This window comes from Anomaloglossus baeobatrachus, chromosome 1, assembly GCF_048569485.1.
Source record: "Anomaloglossus baeobatrachus isolate aAnoBae1 chromosome 1, aAnoBae1.hap1, whole genome shotgun sequence".
In the NCBI taxonomy this organism is placed as follows: Eukaryota; Metazoa; Chordata; class Amphibia; order Anura; family Aromobatidae; genus Anomaloglossus; species Anomaloglossus baeobatrachus.
The window spans coordinates 882,046,172-882,065,289 of record NC_134353.1 but is presented as its reverse complement, the minus strand read 5'-3'; the positions used below and the strand labels follow the sequence as shown (position 1 = coordinate 882,065,289).

General features: G+C 51.0%; 1 protein-coding gene across 2 annotated transcripts in view; it reads left to right on the top strand.

Moving 5' to 3' along the window:
- Positions 1-19,118, top strand: part of LOC142255114 (granzyme A-like) — a 75,159-nt gene that overhangs the window by 35,275 nt on the left and 20,766 nt on the right. The window contains exon 5 of one of the 2 annotated variants that reach the window (XM_075326569.1): positions 9,027-9,231. The exons of the other annotated variant lie outside the window; for it this stretch is intronic. Within the exon in view, the coding sequence (XP_075182684.1) occupies positions 9,027-9,191 (165 nt within the window). The 3' untranslated portion in view covers positions 9,192-9,231. Of the gene's footprint in view, positions 1-9,026; positions 9,232-19,118 lie in introns of those variants that run through there. 2 annotated transcript variants of the gene reach the window in all.

The following is a 19,118-nucleotide window of genomic DNA, read 5'->3' as shown; positions in this document are numbered from 1 at the left end:
AACTACATGACTGTCATCATCCGTAATAGTTGGTGTCCTGTAAAGTCAACTACAATTACAAAACTGCAGTTTTCCATAGAGATTTCCCATAGACGGGGCCATTGATCACAACAAATGTTCAGATCACTGAATGCTCTGTTACAATTTTCAGAGAATAAAATTATATATTTTTCTAATATAATTACAATTCCAAGACTTCTGTTTATTGTCTATTGACAGGGGCCTTCACTATTTTCTTTCACTGTAAAAATGTGATGGACTCAAAACAATTCAATTATCAGATAGGTTGGTTGGCACTGTTGCTTTGCAGTGCCGGTGTCCTGGGTTCAAATCCCTCCAAGGACAACATCTGCAAGGAGTTTGCCTCCCACACTCCAAACACATACTGATAGAGAATTTAGATAAAGTTGTTTTGGAATTAATGGCCTTATATAAGTGAGTAAAATTAAAATTTTAATAAGTCCGGCACAGGATACTATCTACAATGAAGGTTACTATTGAATGACGGCAAACAGGCATTGTTAAAGTATATTGAAAAAACTGTATTCTATCAGTAGAAGCAGAAAAATTCTTCTGTGTAGCAGAGATTATCTACTGTATGTGAAGGTGACAAGTGGTTGTAGTAACTACTACTGATTTTTGGGTACTGCTAATCCCTATCAGGTAATTGGAGATTATACTTTCATCAGGAAAGAAGGAAAAATTTTACAAAAGGGCCTAACGCTGCTGTTCATGTCCTGATGGGCCCCAACTATCTTCTCTTACAACTGAAATAAGAGATAGTCCATCCCTACTGAGACGCTATGACTTTAATAGAATGGGTGTCCTTTTCCTACAGAGGCATTGGCCCCTAATTGACCGATCAACCACCCTTCCCCAGAGACCTAAGTTCTAGGCCATTTCATTGTGCTCAAACCCCTACAGAGCCCATAACACCTTGGTAGATTGAGCCCTCTGCCCCCATTGAGACGTTGGGAATACCCCTTAATATCAAGTGGTTCAGCCAATAATTGTCATGGGTGACAGACAGTCATGTGGTTTCTGGCAATAGAACCTGTACCTGTATAAATTCTGGCCAATGACGGGTTCATGCAGCTGGTTTTGAATACCCTATTAAATCAATGGCAGGACCATATATAACAAGCTTTCCCCCCCCCCATTCACCTTTTGTGCCTCCCCTCTTTCCTCATAGACTGTAAGCTTACTAGCAGGGCCCTCACTCCTCCTGGTATCTTAATTTTGTTATTTTGTATTGTCTCATTTTGTCTGTACATGTCCCTTCTGAATTGTAAAGCGCTGCGGAATATGTTGGTGCTATAGAAATAACTTTTTTATTATTATTATTATTAATAATAGAAAATACTCCCTAACTTTCTATTGTTCCTGTTGTTAGTATTCATTTTACTAGGTAGCTTTCCTGTTGGATTTTCATTTCTCCCCCTTTAGGACCCAGGGGAGTGCTCCATCCATCCAGCTGCTGATTATCAGTATTCCCCTTGTGCTTAAATACTCCCATCTTCCCTGGACTTGTGTTGGGGATAATATTCAGCTCATTCAAGCTTTGGTTGCAAGCAGGTGGCTTGTACTCCTCTGTAGTATCATTGCTGAAACTTTGCTGAACTTCTATATGAGTCATCTGTGGATAAGTAGTTTATGCATTTTCCCCCTGTGTGTCCTCCTTGTGTATTCTGTAGTGTTTAGTGTGGGTTGACGAAGAGCTCATCCCACCCATTCCCTATTTAGGGCCCAGCACTAATAAGGATACCTAGGGTCAGGTATCCTGCTCAGTGCATAGGTGCAGAACCTATCCAGGGTGGTGATGGACTCCAGGGATCAGCAGTAGCTTTTGGTCAGGACTCAGGAGTCACCATCTCCCCCTTCCCCATACACATGGGTCCCCCTTCCTTCCCTTTTGCCGTATGTTTCGTACTTCCCCATACCTAACATCAATTTAAAATGACGGTGACTGGCTGCTGGGAGTCCCAATGTTCCTGAGAACAGGCATCTTAGGTGTACAAAATATTTATAAATCTCCTTTTTATGTTATGTAATATATGTGATTAACTTCCATTTCATTTATCCTGTACTTGGATGAAACTGAAGGAAGAAAGACAACAGGTTTTGGGTAGAGAGGTGGGGGGGGGGAGGTCTTTGATGCAACACTTATAAATTGTATATTATTTCTAGTGATGAGCGAGCATGCTTGTCACTACTCGGTACTCGCACGAGTATCGCTGTACTCGGGCTGCTCGGCGGGGACCGAGTAATCTCGCGATACTCGTGCTGTACTCGTGGTCTTCATTTCTGCATGTTGGCGCTCTTTTGAGAGCCAGCCCTCATGCAGGGATTTGGCTGGCAGACCACTGCAATGCCACAGCCCTGTTAGTTGTGGAATTGCAGTGATTGGCCGGCCTGCACAGCGTGACCGAGCCTTTATATCGGCCGGCGCGCTGTGCTCTGCTCACAGCTATCCAGACAGTGAGTGCAGGGAGAGTGTCGCTGATTCAGGGAAAGCTTTGCGGCCCTTTATAGCTTTTTCAGTTGCAGGGCTGCAAACAGTGTGACCAAAAGTCCTTCTCAGGACTATTCTAGTTGTATACAGGCAGGCAGGGTATAGCCAGGTCGGAGTACAGTAGCAGAGTCCTTCTCAGGACTACTGTTGCTATATACAGGCAGGGTATAGCCAGGTCTGAATACAGGCTAGTGACCAAAAGAGTCCTTGTCAGGACTATTGTACCAGTATACAGGCAGGCAGGCAGGCAGGGTAGTGGTGACCGTATACCAGCCTTCATCATATCTGGGGCTGGTGTACACAGTGTAAAACAGTCCAGATAGTGTCTGACTTGTCTGTAATTGTCGCTCCCCAAAAAAACCTGTTAGGTTATTATTGCGTCCGTGCTTGGTTTTTAAAACCGCACGTGTGTGCCTGTTGGTGGCAGCGTACAGGTGCACTTGTGTGCAATTTCCACACACTTTGATATAACGCACAAGTAGTGAATATACACGTCAGCAGTGCACAGCATTGCAAAATGCGCAAGGGCATTGGCAAGGAACAAGGAAGTGGACGTGATGGTGGTGCAGGCAGAGGCCGAGGTCGTGGGCAAGCTCTAATTTCGCCACAACAAAGGGCCACATCTAGTCGCTCGCACGTCCTGTCCCAAATTCTTGGGGACCGCAGCAGTACACCGCTCTTGAACCAAGACCAGTGTCAACAGGTTGTTAGTTGGATAGCAGATAATGCTTCCAGTCAGATTGGCACCACCACAAACACTCTGTCTTCCACACGGTCAAGTGTCAGTAGCCGTGATACTGCACCGCACATTTCTGAACCTGATCCTCCTTCCTACCACCAGGCTGAGTACACGTCCTCCTCGGACATTAATGATCCCACACTTGGACACTCGGAAGAGCTGTTCACGTTTCCATTCACACATTCTGGCCTCTCGCCAGCTCATATTGAAGTGGGTCATGAGGAGATCGTCTGTACAGATGGCCAAATATTTGAGCAGCCACGTTCTCACGAAGTTGGCAACGTGTCTCAACAAGTGGTGGACGATGATGAGACACAATTGTCAGCAAGTCAGGAGGAGGAGCAGGGTGCGGAAGAGGAAGACGACGTGGTGGATGATCCAGTAACTGACCCAACCTGGCAGGAGGATATGCAGAGCGAGGACAGCAGTGCACAGGGGGAGGGAGGCGTAGCATCACAACAGGCAGTAAGAAGCAGGGTGGTGGCCCCAGGCAGAAGTCAGGCAACCGTTCCCCGGAACAACACGACGACACAAGGTGCCTGTACAAATGTTAGGTCTTCCCGAGTCTGGCAGTTTTTTAAGTTGGATCCAGATGATTCAAAAAAGGCCATTTGCAACACCTGCCGTGCCAGCATCAGCAGGGGTACCAAAACTAGCAGCCTGACCACCACCAGCATGATCAGGCACATGTCAGCCAAGCACCCGACTTTGTGGGAAGTACAACAGAGTCGAGGAGCAGTGCTTGCTGATGTCACTGCTACGTCTTCGCTGGTTGTGCATGCGAGCCAATCCTCTGTCCATGCTGCCTGCGAACAAGCCTCCTCCACTCCTGCACCTGCAGTTGCCTACGCAGAAAGAACACCATCATCAAGCACGTCCTTGTCCCAGCGCAGCGTTCAGTTATCCATTCAGCAAACCTTTGAACGCAGGCGCAAATACACTGCCAACACCCCACATGCCACAGTTCTAAATGCTAACATTTCGCGACTGCTTGCGCTGGAAATGTTGCCTTTTAGGCTGGTGGAGACTGAAGCATTCCGTGACCTGATGGCGGCAGCTGTCCCACGTTACTCGGTCCCCAGCCGCCACTATTTCTCCCGGTGTGCCGTCCCCGCGTTGCATAACCACGTGTCACAAAACATCACACGTGCCCTGAACAACGCTGTTTCACCCAAGGTCCACCTAACCACAGACACGTGGACAAGTGCTTGTGGGCAAGGCCGCTACATCTCGTTGACGGCACACTGGGTTAATATTGTGGAAGCTGGGACCCAGTCTGAGCGAGGGACGGAACACGTCCTTCCCACACCAAGGTTTGCAGGCCCTACCTCAGTCAGTGTTTCACCCACACTCTACAGCTCCGGAATGTCATGCTCTTCAGCCTCCTCCTCCTCCTGCGCATCCTCATCCACTGTGCCCTCCACACCAGTCACAAGCTGGAAGCACTGCAGCACTGCCTCAGCGAAGCGGCAACAGGCTGTGCTGAAGCTAATCTGCATAGGTGACAAACCCCACAATGCAGAAGAGCTGTGGACAGCTCTGAAACAGCAGGCAGATCACTGGCTCACACCTCTGAACCTAAAGCCAGGAAAGGTCGTGTGTGACAATGGCCGGAACCTGGTGGCGGCTTTGAGGCGAGGCCAGCTGACACATGTTCCATGCGTGGCCCATGTGCTCAACCTCGTGGTTCAGCGGTTTATAAAGTCATACCCAGAGCTGTCTGATCTACTGGTAAAAGTTCGCCGCCTGTCTGCACATTTTCGAAAGTCACCTACTGCTTCAGCCGGCCTTGCCGGCTTTCAGCGCCGTTTGCATCTTCCGGCTCACAGACTGGTGTGTGATGTCCCCACGCGTTGGAATTCAACTCTGCACATGTTGGTCAGGATATGTGAGCAGAAGAGGGCAGTTGTTGAGTACCTGCATCACCTAAGCCGTCGGGAAATGGGTCAAACTCCACACATAACACCTGAGGAGTGGAGATGGATGTCAGACCTATGTACCATCCTCCAAAACTTTGAGGACTCCACCAAGATGGTGAGTGGTGATGACGCCATTATTAGCGTCACCATACCGCTACTCTGCCTTCTAAAACGGTCTCTGCTGAAAAACAAACATGATGCATTGCAGGCGGAGCGCGATGAGTTGCAGCAAGAAACAGTAGTGGGTGTGGGTGATAACACACAGCCCAGCCTCGTCTCATCACAACGTGCAGTGGAGGACTATGACGAGGAGGAGGATGAAGACATGGAGCAACTCTCCAGCCAAATTGAGGATATGACATGCACACCAGTCATATCCTCGGTTCAGCGTGGCTGGCCAGAGGACAGGGTAGATGAGGAGGAGGAGGAGGAGGAGGAGGAGGAGGACAGCATGTTCAGTCATCTTGTTGGTCAGGCTACTGAAGTCCTGGCTGTTAAGAGTCTGGCGCACATGGCTGACTTTATGGTAAGCTGCCTGTCTCGTGACCCTCGCGTTAAGAACATCTTGGCCGACAATCATTACTGGTTGGTAACACTGTTAGACCCACGCTACAAGGAGAACTTTTTGTCTCTTATTCCCGTGGAGGAGAGGTCAACCAAAATGCAGCAGTTTCGGAAGGCCATACTCACGGAAGTAGGCAAAGCATTCCCCTCACAAAACGCTAGCGGCATAGGTCATGAATCAGTGGACAACCGAGGCGTACAGCCGAGAGAGGCACAAGTCCAATCCGCCAGAGGTAGGGGAACAGTCTTTAAGATGTGGGACAGTTTTCTCAGCCCCTCACGTACCACAGCCCCTGAGGTGCGGGGTAGTGCCACAAGAAATCCTAAGTTTGCCCAGATGCTGAAGGAGTACCTTGCAGATCGAACAACAGTACTCCGACATTCCTCTGTGCCTTATAATTATTGGGTATCCAAGCTGGACACGTGGCATGAATTGGCTCTCTACGCCTTGGAAGTCCTGGCCTGCCCTGCTGCTAGCGTTTTGTCAGAGCGTGTTTTTAGTGCCGCAGGTGGAATCATTACAGATAAACGCACCCGCCTGTCAACTGAAAATGCTGACAGGCTGACTCTGATCAAGATGAACAAGGGTTGGATTGGGCCAGACTTCACCACACCACCAGCAAATGAGAGCGGAATTTAAAGTTTGCCATGTACCTCCACTCACCCATGGGTACACACTTCTGGACTTTGGATAATCGCTGGACTCCTCCTCCTTCTCCTCATGCGCCACCATGATGATGACCGTTACAAATTGCAATACTTAGGCCTTTGTTTCAGGTATACCCCCAGTGGTAAATTTTTTCGCCCATTCTTTGCAGAATGGACATTACAACGACAGGAGACCCGCTCCTTTGCAATGGGAACAATGTTTTGAGGCCCTCATGCACGTCTCTACCCAGGGACAACGTGGAGCCTCCCAATTTTTGGCTGCCCTGCCTAAGGGCTATACTATAATACACCCACTTCCTTAAAATGGACACTTAATGTTTTGAGGCCCTCATGCACGTCTCTACCCAGGGACAACGTGGAGCCTCCCAATTTTTGGCTGCCCTGCCTAAGGGCTATACTATAATACACCCACTTCCTTAAAATGGACACTTAATGTTTTGAGGCCCTCATGCACGTCTCTACCCAGGGACAACGTGGAGCCTCCCAATTTTTGGCTGCCCTGCCTAAGGGCTATACTATAATACACCCACTTCCTTAAAATGGACACTTAATGTTTTGAGGCCCTCATGCACGTCTCTACCCAGGGACAACGTGGAGCCTCCCAATTTTTGGCTGCCCTGCCTAAGGGCTATACTATAATACACCCACTTCCTTAAAATGGACACTTAATGTTTTGAGGCCCTCATGCACGTCTCTACCCAGGGACAATGTGGAGCCTCCCAATTTTTGGCTGCCCTGGCAAAGGGCTATACTGAAATAGACCCACTTCCTTACAATGGGCACTTCAGGTTTAAAGGCCCTCATGCACGTCTCTACCCAGGGACAACGTGGAGCCTCCCAATTTTTGGCTGCCCTGCCTAAGGGCTATACTATAATACACCCACTTCCTTAAAATGGACACTTAATGTTTTGAGGCCCTCATGCACGTCTCTACCCAGGGACAACGTGGAGCCTCCCAATTTTTGGCTGCCCTGCCTAAGGGCTATACTATAATACACCCACTTCCTTAAAATGGACACTTAATGTTTTGAGGCCCTCATGCACGTCTCTACCCAGGGACAACGTGGAGCCTCCCAATTTTTGGCTGCCCTGCCTAAGGGCTATACTATAATACACCCACTTCCTTAAAATGGACACTTAATGTTTTGAGGTCCTCATGCACGTCTCTACCCAGGGACAACGTGGAGCCTCCCAATTTTTGGCTGCCCTGCCTAAGGGCTATACTATAATACACCCACTTCCTTAAAATGGACACTTAATGTTTTGAGGCCCTCATGCACGTCTCTACCCAGGGACAACGTGGAGCCTCCCAATTTTTGGCTGCCCTGCCTAAGGGCTATACTATAATACACCCACTTCCTTAAAATGGACACTTAATGTTTTGAGGCCCTCATGCACGTCTCTACCCAGGGACAACGTGGAGCCTCCCAATTTTTGGCTGCCCTGCCTAAGGGCTATACTATAATACACCCACTTCCTTAAAATGGACACTTAATGTTTTGAGGCCCTCATGCACGTCTCTACCCAGGGACAATGTGGAGCCTCCCAATTTTTGGCTGCCCTGGCAAAGGGCTATACTGAAATAGACCCACTTCCTTACAATGGGCACTTCAGGTTTAAAGGCCCTCATGCACGTCTCTACCCAGGGACAACGTGGAGCCTCCCAATTTTTGGCTGCCCTGCCTAAGGGCTATACTACAATAGACCCACTTCCTTCCAATGGGCACTTCAGGTTTACAGGCCCTCATGCACGTCTGTATGCAGGGGCATTGGTGAACCTCACAATTTTGGACTGCCCTGGCAAAGGAAAATACTACAAAGACTCACTTCCTCAAAATGGGCACATTAGACTCAGAGGCCTTCATGTACGTCTCTTCTCAGGGACATCGGAGTGCCACACAATGTTTTCACGTAAAATCTTTCATGTATTAATCTCAAAAAGTAACATACACCAGCTCTATCTCACTATTGGGTATGTGCCCTTAACATTTCCGCCATGAAAAATCATTTTGGGGTCATTTTGGAAGGTTTTCTGGTGAGTCCGTAAAAATGGCGTAAAACGCGGACAAAATTGTTCACAGCTGTGACTTTTCAGTGATAAATGCTTCAAGGGGTCTTCCCCATGCTGTTGCCATGTCATTTGAGCACTCTTCTGAGACTTTTGTGACATTTTTAGGGTTTCTCCATGCTGCCGGGGGGTCATTTCACAAAAATACTCGGGTCTCCCATAGGATAACATTGGGCTCGTTGCTCGGCCCGAGTACACGAGTATCTTGGGATGCTCGGCCCGAGCTTCGAGCACCCGAGCTTTTTAGTACTCGCTCATCACTAATTATTTCTTTTGATGGAGGGGGAGATGGTGACCCCTGACCAAAACCTTTTGGTCCCGGGGGTCTCTCTTTATAACCTTCAGATGGGCACACCCTTGTGAGTTGTGGTGCTCATATCATGCTGTGGAACCCTGAGTAGGATGGGCCCTCGAGTGGCGGTGCTACTTCATTACAGCTCTTTAAGAGTTATAGGGCAGTGTGCATGAGGCCTGACTTGGATACATTTCTGACTACATATGGTAATTTTTGTTTTGTAAAAATATTTGCTCATGTACTATATCATCTTTTTTTAGGGTGATTCTGGAAGTCCCTTAATATGTGAAGGAGTTTTCAGAGGAATCAATTCTTTTGGGTTCAAGCCATGTGGAACTCCACACACCACAAACGTCTACACTCGTCTGAGTGAAAGCATCCTCTCCTGGATCCATAGTATAATAGATGAACCAAGTTCAAAGTGATTACCTGCATCATAAAATATTTAAATCTGCATTATGTACGAAGTGGGATTGCACCAAAAAATCCTCAATAATAAAGAAAAATTTGAAAATAAATTTTTCATCAAGCTGTTTTCACTTACGGTGTTTGCCACAATAGGAGGCATAATTCCATTTTCATGACCATATTTTAAAACTTTAAATGTCTTACAAGCTCATGAAGGTGCGGTGATCAGCCATGGATGTATTTTTGGTCAACTAGTAAAGTATAGGGATAGTGAGTGTATTAGAGGCATGTAAGCAGGGATTCTACAGACAGGGCCGTATTTGGGGTTTTTGCTGCCCTAGGCACTGTCAGTGGTGCCGCCGCCTTCTGATCAGTCAGATTAAGGGTAAGTGCACACAGCATTTTGTTTTCAGACAGATCCACGCTGTAACCCGCCCAAAAACCCCAAACTCTAAATATTAAAGAAATGAACTCATACACTGCAATGTAAACGACTTAAGGCTACTTTACACGCTGCGATATCGGTCCCGATATCGCTAGCGTGGGTACCCGCCCCCATCTGTTGTGCGACACGGGCAAATCGCTGCCCGTGCCGCACAACATCGCCCATACCCGTCACACATACTTACCTGCCCGGCGACGTCGCTGTGACCGGCGAACCGCCTCCTTTCTAAGGGGGCGGTCCGTGCAGCGTCACAGCGACGTCACTGAGCGGCCGCCCAATAGAAGCGGAGGGGCAGAGATGAGTGGCCGGAACATCCCGCCCACCTCCTTCCTTCCTCATAGCGGCCGGGAGGCAGGTAAGGAGAGCTTCCTCGTTCCTGCGGCGTCACACATAGCGATGTGTGCTGCCGCAGGAGCGACGAACTACATCGTTACTGCTGCAGTAACGATAATCGAGAATGGACCCCCATGTCACCGATGAGTGATTTTGCACGTTTTTGCAACGATGCAAAATCGCTCATCGGTGTCACACGCAGCAACATCGCTAATGCGGCCAGATGTGCGTCACAAATTCCGTGACCCCAACGACTCCGCATTAGCAATGTCGCAGCATGTAAAGCCCCCTTTACTGTCCATATGTTCAGTCTTTGGAGTTATTTAAGTGTGTCAGGTTTCCTTAGACATGAAGCGGCTGACAGTGACCGGTCCATTAGATGGCGGCTGCTGCTTGGATGCCGCTTACTACTTCATTTAAAAAATAAGTAAAATCCAGTAGCTAAAAGATGTTGGAAAAAAACAACCAAGAAGCAACAGCAAAAAAAAAAAATATATATTTGCTTCAGGATAAAATGATGACTGTCCTGAAGCGTATTCTGTCTGAATAATTCCGGGGGTTCACAGACATCTACAAGACGTGTGCACATTCCCTGATAGAGCCCAGAGCCTTCAGATAGTAGTTAAGACCTCCATACACATTAACCTAAAGTGGTCTAAACCCGCCAATATCGACGGGTTCTGCTGACAGCTCAATGTGTATGGGGGCTCTAACTTCTGATTGTCGGGGGGAATAAGGATCCAGCATGTCCGATTATGGAGTGTAGATCCTATTATCCTCTAAATGATAAGCTGCTGCCGGAGATGTCCAGCAGCGGCTCTAATAAAGAACACAGAAACACTTGGCAGAATGAGTGCTCCTGTATATGGGAGAGCTGAGCAAGATAGCTGCCGGCCTAAAACTCAGACTATAGTGTATGGGGGCTTTAGTCTCTTATTTATTAGGCTGACAGACATGCAGATAGCTGTATTTTTAGTCCAGCATGCTGACCTTACGTTTTAGGATCAAGACTGATAAGGTAAAGATTACAACAGCTACATGACTATCACCAGAACCATCATCAGTACAGTAATACATAACTAAAACCACCCTAAATACAAGAATACGTAACCAAAACCACAGTTAGTACAGTAATACATCACCAGAACTACTGTCAATACAGTAATATCACCAAAACCACCCTAAATACAATAATACATCACCAAACCCACCCTAAAGACAATAATACATTGCCAAACCCACCCTAAAGACAATAAGGCATCACCAAAACCATCATCAGTACATGAATACATTGCCAACTTCGTACAGCAATCAAGTGCAGTGTCAGGTTAGACCCATATACATATATGTATTCCATTAACGTACAACTCTCAGTATGTTCTTAACAATGGTAAGGAGATGCTGGTAGTTGTTACCAGCCATCATTAGACTGTAGACCATATAAGAACCACAATACTGATTAGTCCAAGGCAGTAGACTTAACTTTTGGAGGAGATCTTATATGTTTAGGTCCATTAATTCTGAGATTAGTAGGGCAGAGGGGGGCTCAGTAGGGAGAAGGGGCATCATGGGGTGGGACTTGAGACCCCCACCAATTGCTCAAAAGACCTCTTAAGTGCACAGCTCAGGAGACAGGACTATGAAATTTTACTCCCGGAATCCATTCTGTCTGCATGTTCTGGTTCTCGGAAAAACTCGGGGCCATGGTAGTCGGACCCCCAGCGATTGGAAAGTTATTCCCCATCCCAATGATAGGGGGTAAGTTTCCAATGTGAGAAAACCCCTTTAAAGCATTGACTGATTCTAGCAATGTGTCATTTACTGAGCTGTTTGCTGTCATTTTCTCTGCTGCAGATCTTGCAGTTATACAGAGCTCATGAATATACTGGACTACCTGCAGCACACCAAGATTAAGGAAAACAGAGCAGTGTATATGGGCTTCATTAGGAGTGAAAGGCAACAACTTCAATAGGTATGCACAAATAAGAAGAAACAGAAGTCTTTAAATTTGCCTAAGTATCTGTATATCTCTGTTTTCCTTAATCTTGGTGTGCTGCAGGTAGTCAATCAGTCAATGCTTTAAAGGGGTTTTCTCACATTGGAAGCTTACCCCCTATCCTTGGGATGGGGAATAACTTTCCAATCGCTGGGGGTCCGACTACCGTGGCCCCGAGTTTTTCCGAGAACCATGACCACTGAGGAAGGATTCTCCGGTCGTGATGGTTTACCATATCCCCCCAACTTAACCTAATAAATAACACACCGACTGCATGCGACTTTGGTTAAACAAATTGGCCACAGCAGCCTTTATTACCTATTATTAACATTCTAATACCAGGGGGCGCCGTCCAACGGGCGACCCCAAACAAATAATAATAGGTAACACATAAATAATACACTGTACAAGTAACCCTATGTAGGCCCGGTCCAGAAACCCTTTTCTACACCAATATCCCTGGCCGCAACACTCCGACCCAGAGATGAGGTATTAATCACCCCACAGATTAATACCCCCCAAACTTTGCAGAACCCCGTGCCTGCAATTTACCGGAACCCGGAGACACCATACCAAGACAGTGCCTCTCGGTCCAGCCACCAATCCCTTACAACCGCCTCTGGACCAGACCTACCCCCGCCACAGGACAGAACACGTGACACCTTACGTGGTCTGGACCCGCCACACACCCAAGGCTTGCTCCACACCCTCACGCAAACCCAAGGCCCATAGATCGGAACCAATCTCATTAATGTGAACCCCTTCACCCCTCCTGAACTGCCACTTCGGCAGCTCCAGGTCTACATGCCGTACCACAACACCGCCGTTTCTTCTCACAAAACGCGCAACCACCCTGTTCACTTGAGCCCGGGCGCGATTCAGCTTCTCAACCGACCGCGCCCCCCTCCACACCAATCTGGCCACAATATCTGACCACACCACTATCAAACTCGGATACTTAGTTCATAAACGTAATAAATCAATCTTAATGTCCCTGATCAAGTCCCGGGATGCCAGCGCACCCAAGTCATTCCCCCCCACGTGTAAAACCAACACGTTCGGAGGTCTATCCACCCTACAATAATACTCAAACTCCGGCATGACCCGGCTCCATTCCATGCCCCAAACGCCGATCCACTTGACCGACGCCACCGATCTGTCCAGGCCCAGCTGCCGACCATTCGGGCGAGCGTCGGCCCGATGAGCCTCCCAGAACACGAAAGAGTGCCCCAGAATCCATACCAGGCAACTTCCTACAATAAAGGAAACAATTTCAATAAACAAAATATCACCACTCCCAAATTCCCGCAAAGGAACAATTAACCAACGGCAAACCAACCGACTCAATCACATCCCTCAACGAGACAGCAACTGTGGGCGCACATAACCCTTAAAACGAGAGGACTCCCAACGACCAATCTGTCTTACCATGTCATCTCCCATGCCCCAACGCGAAGCCTCCGTAGCTGCCCCGATCCTGAAGGAATGGGACCCAAAATCCTCCGGGCACTCCCCCGCCCAGCGCAAACAACTTCGCAACACTGCCACAAACTGGTAATGAGACAACCACGTACCATCCTCGTGCCGTAACAGCGGGCCTGGAAGACCGCCCCGCAAACTGCAAAACTTGCTCACCACCTGCACCGCGCACAACTCCTCCCCCGGCACTGCATACAGCACAACCAACTTGCCTCGACCAATCTGGTCCGTTTTTTGACCGCCGAAGCCGACACTCCACTCTCTGTCCCACTACTGCCACGTCCTCAGACAGCAAACCACCCCCTTTTACCCTGGACGGGCTTACCAATTCCCCGATTCTAAAAGCCCCAAAAAAGGCTAACACAAAAGCCGTTCCAAAAAGCACCCTCTCATACCCTGAGACACAGATTACCCGCAAACCATCCACCAATCGCTGTAACAACTCAAATGAAATGGGCCGCCTAGTGTCCCGTTCCTTCACCCCTTTTCGAAAACCTTTCAAGGCCTGACGCACCCGAAAATCCCGCGACACGTCTCGCTCGCCCCTGACCTTCAACCAAAAGGCAACAGCCGCCACACTAAGGGCTACAGCTGATGCCGATCTCCCGGCCCTAAAATCCTCACTCACCAACGCCAGTAGTGCAAATAAATAATCCGCTCGTCCATTACCAAACATCTCACCCAACACTGCCTGCCACTCAACCCACACTTTAGCATAACGGCACCAAGTCACCTCAGTCACCGAATTCCGAATCAAACCCACAATCACTGCCTCACCAGGCTCCACAAGTCCTCTGGACACACCGCTCCGATCTCGTCCGCCCCCGGCATCAACTCCCGAATCCTGCGGAACTGAAAATGAGATAAAGCGTCAGCCACCCCGTTGTCAACCCCCGGTACATGTTTTGCCACCACATGAATGTTCCACAGTAAGTATTTGAGCACCAAATGCCGCAGATACGCCACCACAGGCCCAGACTTTGCTGACAAACTGTTAATTGCATGCACGACCGCCTGATTGTCGCAATGAAAACACACTTTCTGTCCAGAAAATTGCGACCCCCACAACTCCACCGCCACCACGATTGGGAACAACTCCAGCAGAGCCAGATTTTTAACCAGGCCACCCTGCCGCCATTCCTCAGGCCACCTCCCGACACACCAGTGCCCTTGAAAAATGGCGCCGAAACCCGCCGACCCGGCCGCATCCGTATGCAGTTCCAGCGCACCATTGGGCACCACCTTCTTCAACCACAAAGCTCAGCCATTAAAACGCCGCAAGAAGACATCCCAAACCAATAAATCTTCCTTGATCTCCCGCGTGACCCGCACAAAGTGCCCTGGGGAACGTACGCCTGCCGTAGCAGTAGCCAACCTCCTGGCGAACACACGCCCCATTGGCATAATCCTGCACGCAAAATTCAGCTTCCCAAGCAACGACTGCACCACCTTAAGCCGCACTTTCTTTGCTGCCAGCATTGCTGCTACCGCGCTCCACAAATCCGCAATTTTTTCTTCCGGCAACCTACACTCCATCGCCAAAGAGTCAATTTCAATCCCCTGGAACCGCATAACCGGCGCCGGCCCCTCCTTTTTAACCCGCGCCAAAGGTATCCCAAAATGATCCGCCACCTTCTGCAAGGTAAACAACAAACCAGCGCAAACCATGGAACCCGCCGGCCCAACACAAAGAAAGTCATCCAAGTAATGGATAATAGAGGACAAGCCGGACACGTCCCACACCACCCACTCGACAAAGGAACTAAACGCCTCAAAATTCGAACAAGAAATTGAACAACCCATGGGCAAACAACGATCAACATAAAACTTCCCACCCCACCAGCAACCCAGAAGGTGCTGGCTCTCCGGATGCACCGGCAACAAACGAAACGCCAATTCCACATCCGCCTTTGCCATCAACGCACCACGCCCCGCCGCCCGCACCAAGTCTAGCGCCTTGTCAAATGAGACGTAATACACTGCCGACAATGCCGGCTCAATGCCGTCATTCACAGACGACCCTTCCGGAAATGAAAGATGGTGAATGAGCCGAAATTTGTTTGGCTCCTTCTTCGGCACCACCCCCAATGGGGATACCACCAGATTACTGCACGGCGGGCTCTCAAATGGGCCCCCCATCCTGCCCAGCTCAACCTCTTTCCCCAATTTCTCACCCACCACCTCAGGGTGGTCCCTCGCCGACCGCAAATTACGACAAACCGGAGGCAGTGCCTCAACCGCTGACGGAATCTGAAAACCATACAAAAAACCACCACGCAAAAGTGACGCCGCTGCCCCGTCCGGATAACTATTTAAAAACGGCGCCATCGCCTCTATTTTCACTGGTGTCCTCCCTTTTACCAGATCCGTCCCCGGCCTTGCCCCTCCCTTTTTTAAAACACTTGGACAAACTATGTGTCCCCCCCGCAGCCAGAGCACTCATGCTTAAACCTACACGCTGCACCAAATTTGCACTGGCCTTCATTAAATTGCCAGCACATTCCCTTTTTCTGGGTACCCGAGGGCCCGGTTCCCGTTCCCCCGACACCGCCACGAAAGGGCTGACTCGGGGCCGCCATTAGCCGCATCCACAAGGAAATATCCTTATGGTCCCACCGCATATTGGGCCGCAACGCCTTCCTCTGCCTAAACTGCTCATCATACCGCAGCCACGCCAAACCCCCGTACGTGCAATACGCCTCCCCAATAGCATCCATATAGCCGAAAAGGGCCGAGCAATGCTCCGACTCCTTTTCCCCTATCACGCTAGCCAAAATTGCAAATGCCTGCAACCAATTAGAAAAGGAACGAGGAATGAGCCTATAACGGTGCTTTTCTTCCTCCTCCTTTTCTTTCTTGGAATCGCTCGGCCTGACCTTGTCCAGGTTAAATTTTTCCAGGGGTAGCAGGAAAAATATCTCCACATACTCCCCTTTCCAAATTTTGTCCCTCACTTCTTTTTTGAGGTGCGCCCCCAGCGGCCCCTCAAAGCACACATACACCTCGCTCTTAGCCCTGTCATCCAGCCGCACCACCTCATCCTCCTTTTCCTTCTCCTTGTCTCCCACTTTCTCACCTACAGTCTCTACTACTCCGCTAACTGCCGCTGCCCCCACCGGCGCCGCCTCGCTGCCGACCGCCGCCGCGCTATCCGCCGCCAACCCCGTCCAGGCCGCCGCAGCCGCCGGCGCTCGCGCTAATCCCTGCAGCAGCCCCAGCAACTGACTAAGCAAAGCTGACCCCTCCGGTGCTGCCGTGCCCGCAGCCGCCTCCCCAACACCAGCGCCCCGCGCCGCAATCAATGCCGAATCCACGGCCAGCTCACCCGACCGTGACGTAGAGATGGAAAACTGTTCCGCGACGTCAGCCGCCAGCTGCTCCTCTGATTCGTCTCCCAACTGGATGGCTCCCTCCTCTTCCTCACTGTAGTCGTCCCCTACCGGTCCCGCTCCAGAGGATGCAGCCGATGCGTCCCCTCCACCACGGCCACCCTCCTGGGCCGCCGCGTGGGCACTGGCGGTCGGCATCCTTCACTTGCTGTGCGGCGACAGCCCACGAGACCGTCCTGTCCCCTGGGCCGCCGCTGACCGAGGCCTCTTCCTGGAGGAGCCGCTCCCCGTACTCGGGGGGCTCCCCACCGTCGTTCCTCGCCCTCCAGGGCCTCTGACCGGAACCTCCCACTGGGTCCTCCCCCGCCCAGGGGAGACCGCGGCCGACGGGTGCAGTGCAGCTGATCTGAGGGACCTGGCAGTCACCGCCGGGCTCCCGCCGTCCCCCCTTCTTTCCACAGCCTCGCAGGTATCCGGGTGGCGCCTGCCCACATCGGTCCCCCTGCTGGCTGCCTGCGCCTGGCCCCCCCACTGTCCTTGGGGGGTACTGCCGGCCTCATTCCTCTGCCGGGCACGCTCCCGTGTGGTCGCTGCCGCTGGAACATGCCCCACCGCCGGGGGCCCGCTCTGGGACCGGAAGTAAGCCCCAGGCCGGGCCCGCCTCCATCCAGGCCGCCGCTGGCCGCACTTTGTCGCCGGGCTCGCTCCCGGCCGGGAGACGCCGCAGGGGTTCGGACTCCAGCCCGAGGCCGGAGACCAGAAGAAGGCTCAGGGCTGGCCACGCCCCCTTCTCGGCCGCTGCGGCCTCACCGGAGATTCCTCCCGGCGGCCGGGGCAGATGCAGGGAGCTGCCGCTGCCCGCCCCGCCGCGGAGGGTCCCGAAGGGGGCTCTCACTGTGCCTCCTTGCCCCCCCTGCGCCTGGGGAATACCGGATAGGGGGCCTGGAACGCCGCCCGCGTCTAGGGGGGGAGCAAGGGGCAGGTGCCGATGGGGAAGCCCAGGCAGCCCTGACGTGGGACTGCACCGCCTGGGCCCCGTGCACCGCCATCGCCGCTCTGAGGAGCCTATCGAGCTCCTGGAGGTCCGCCATGCTGGTTCCTTGGTCCTGTGTCTGAATCCTTCGCCATCCGGAATCACAAGGGAAGGTAAGACCCCTCCCCTATAGCTTATATACTCCCCCCCTCCCCTATAGGGACCCTTTTCCACCAATCCCCTATGGTGTCCCATAATCCCCTTATTTCACTTTAACCCCCTCACTCCCTCCCTTCCCTTTGGTCATGTCGCCCCTCCCCCCTATGGGGTCCATGGCTTTCTGAACATGCAGACAGAATGGATTCCGGGAGTAAAATATTTCTGCAGCACACCAAGTAGTCCTGAAATGATAACTACTGCTGATTAAACAGTGATTTTATCAAAACTACACTAAGCAGCCCAGTAAGTGACAACACTGGAATCAGGATCTCTGCCCCTACATTATGGCGCTCTCAAATTAGGTGGCAAAAACCTGGTGACAGACTCATAATTCTCACTAAAGAGTAACCACCCTAACTAAGCCCAAGGCTGTGCCCAAGAATAAATAATTGCCCATCACTGAGCTCACTGCACAAAAAATGACCTCACACCGTGTCACTTATAGTATATGTCGCGGGCGGAGGAGGGGACGCTGCGCTCTCCCACTGCTCGGGTCCGGCTGCCGCTGCTGTTGCGGCCTCTGCTGCTCGGTGGCTCGAGCGATGGGCCGGATACCGGGGACTCGAGCGGCGCTCCTCGCCCGTGAGTGAAAAGGGGATTGGTTTTTGGGGATTTATTGTCCGTGACGCCACCCACGGTTGTGGTGATTGTGTGGACACCACCGCTGCATGGGGATCCCGGGAGCGGTGACAGGGAGTAGCAGAGTTGTTAGTTCTCCCCTCCGTAGGTAGGGGTGGGTTGTCCCGGGGCCCAGTGATGGGGTGGAGGATGAGGGATGGCAGGCCAGGTGCGGGGCCTGGTGAGGTACAGGGTCGCGGGGGCAGCGCTGTGCCTCACGGCACGGTGGTACTCACTCAGCCTGAGACGGTGACACAGTTCTCGGTAAAACACACGGCTGGAAAGACGGTTCCCACGGACGGCTGCTGTTGCTTTTCCCCGGTAGTTAACGGTGACTGTCTCTTTCCCTGCACCTAGTACTTCTGTTGGTTGCGATGGGTTCCCACCGGTAACCCGCTCCCCGACTTGGATATGGGCCGGATGAGCCACTATTTGCCCGCAAGCGCTGGCCCTGAGAAACTGGTGCCTTGGCGGTGGCGGTGTCTCTCTCATACGGTTGGACTGTTGCCTTCAATCGGGACTTAGTTGTTTGGAGACCCAGAGGTCCCCTTC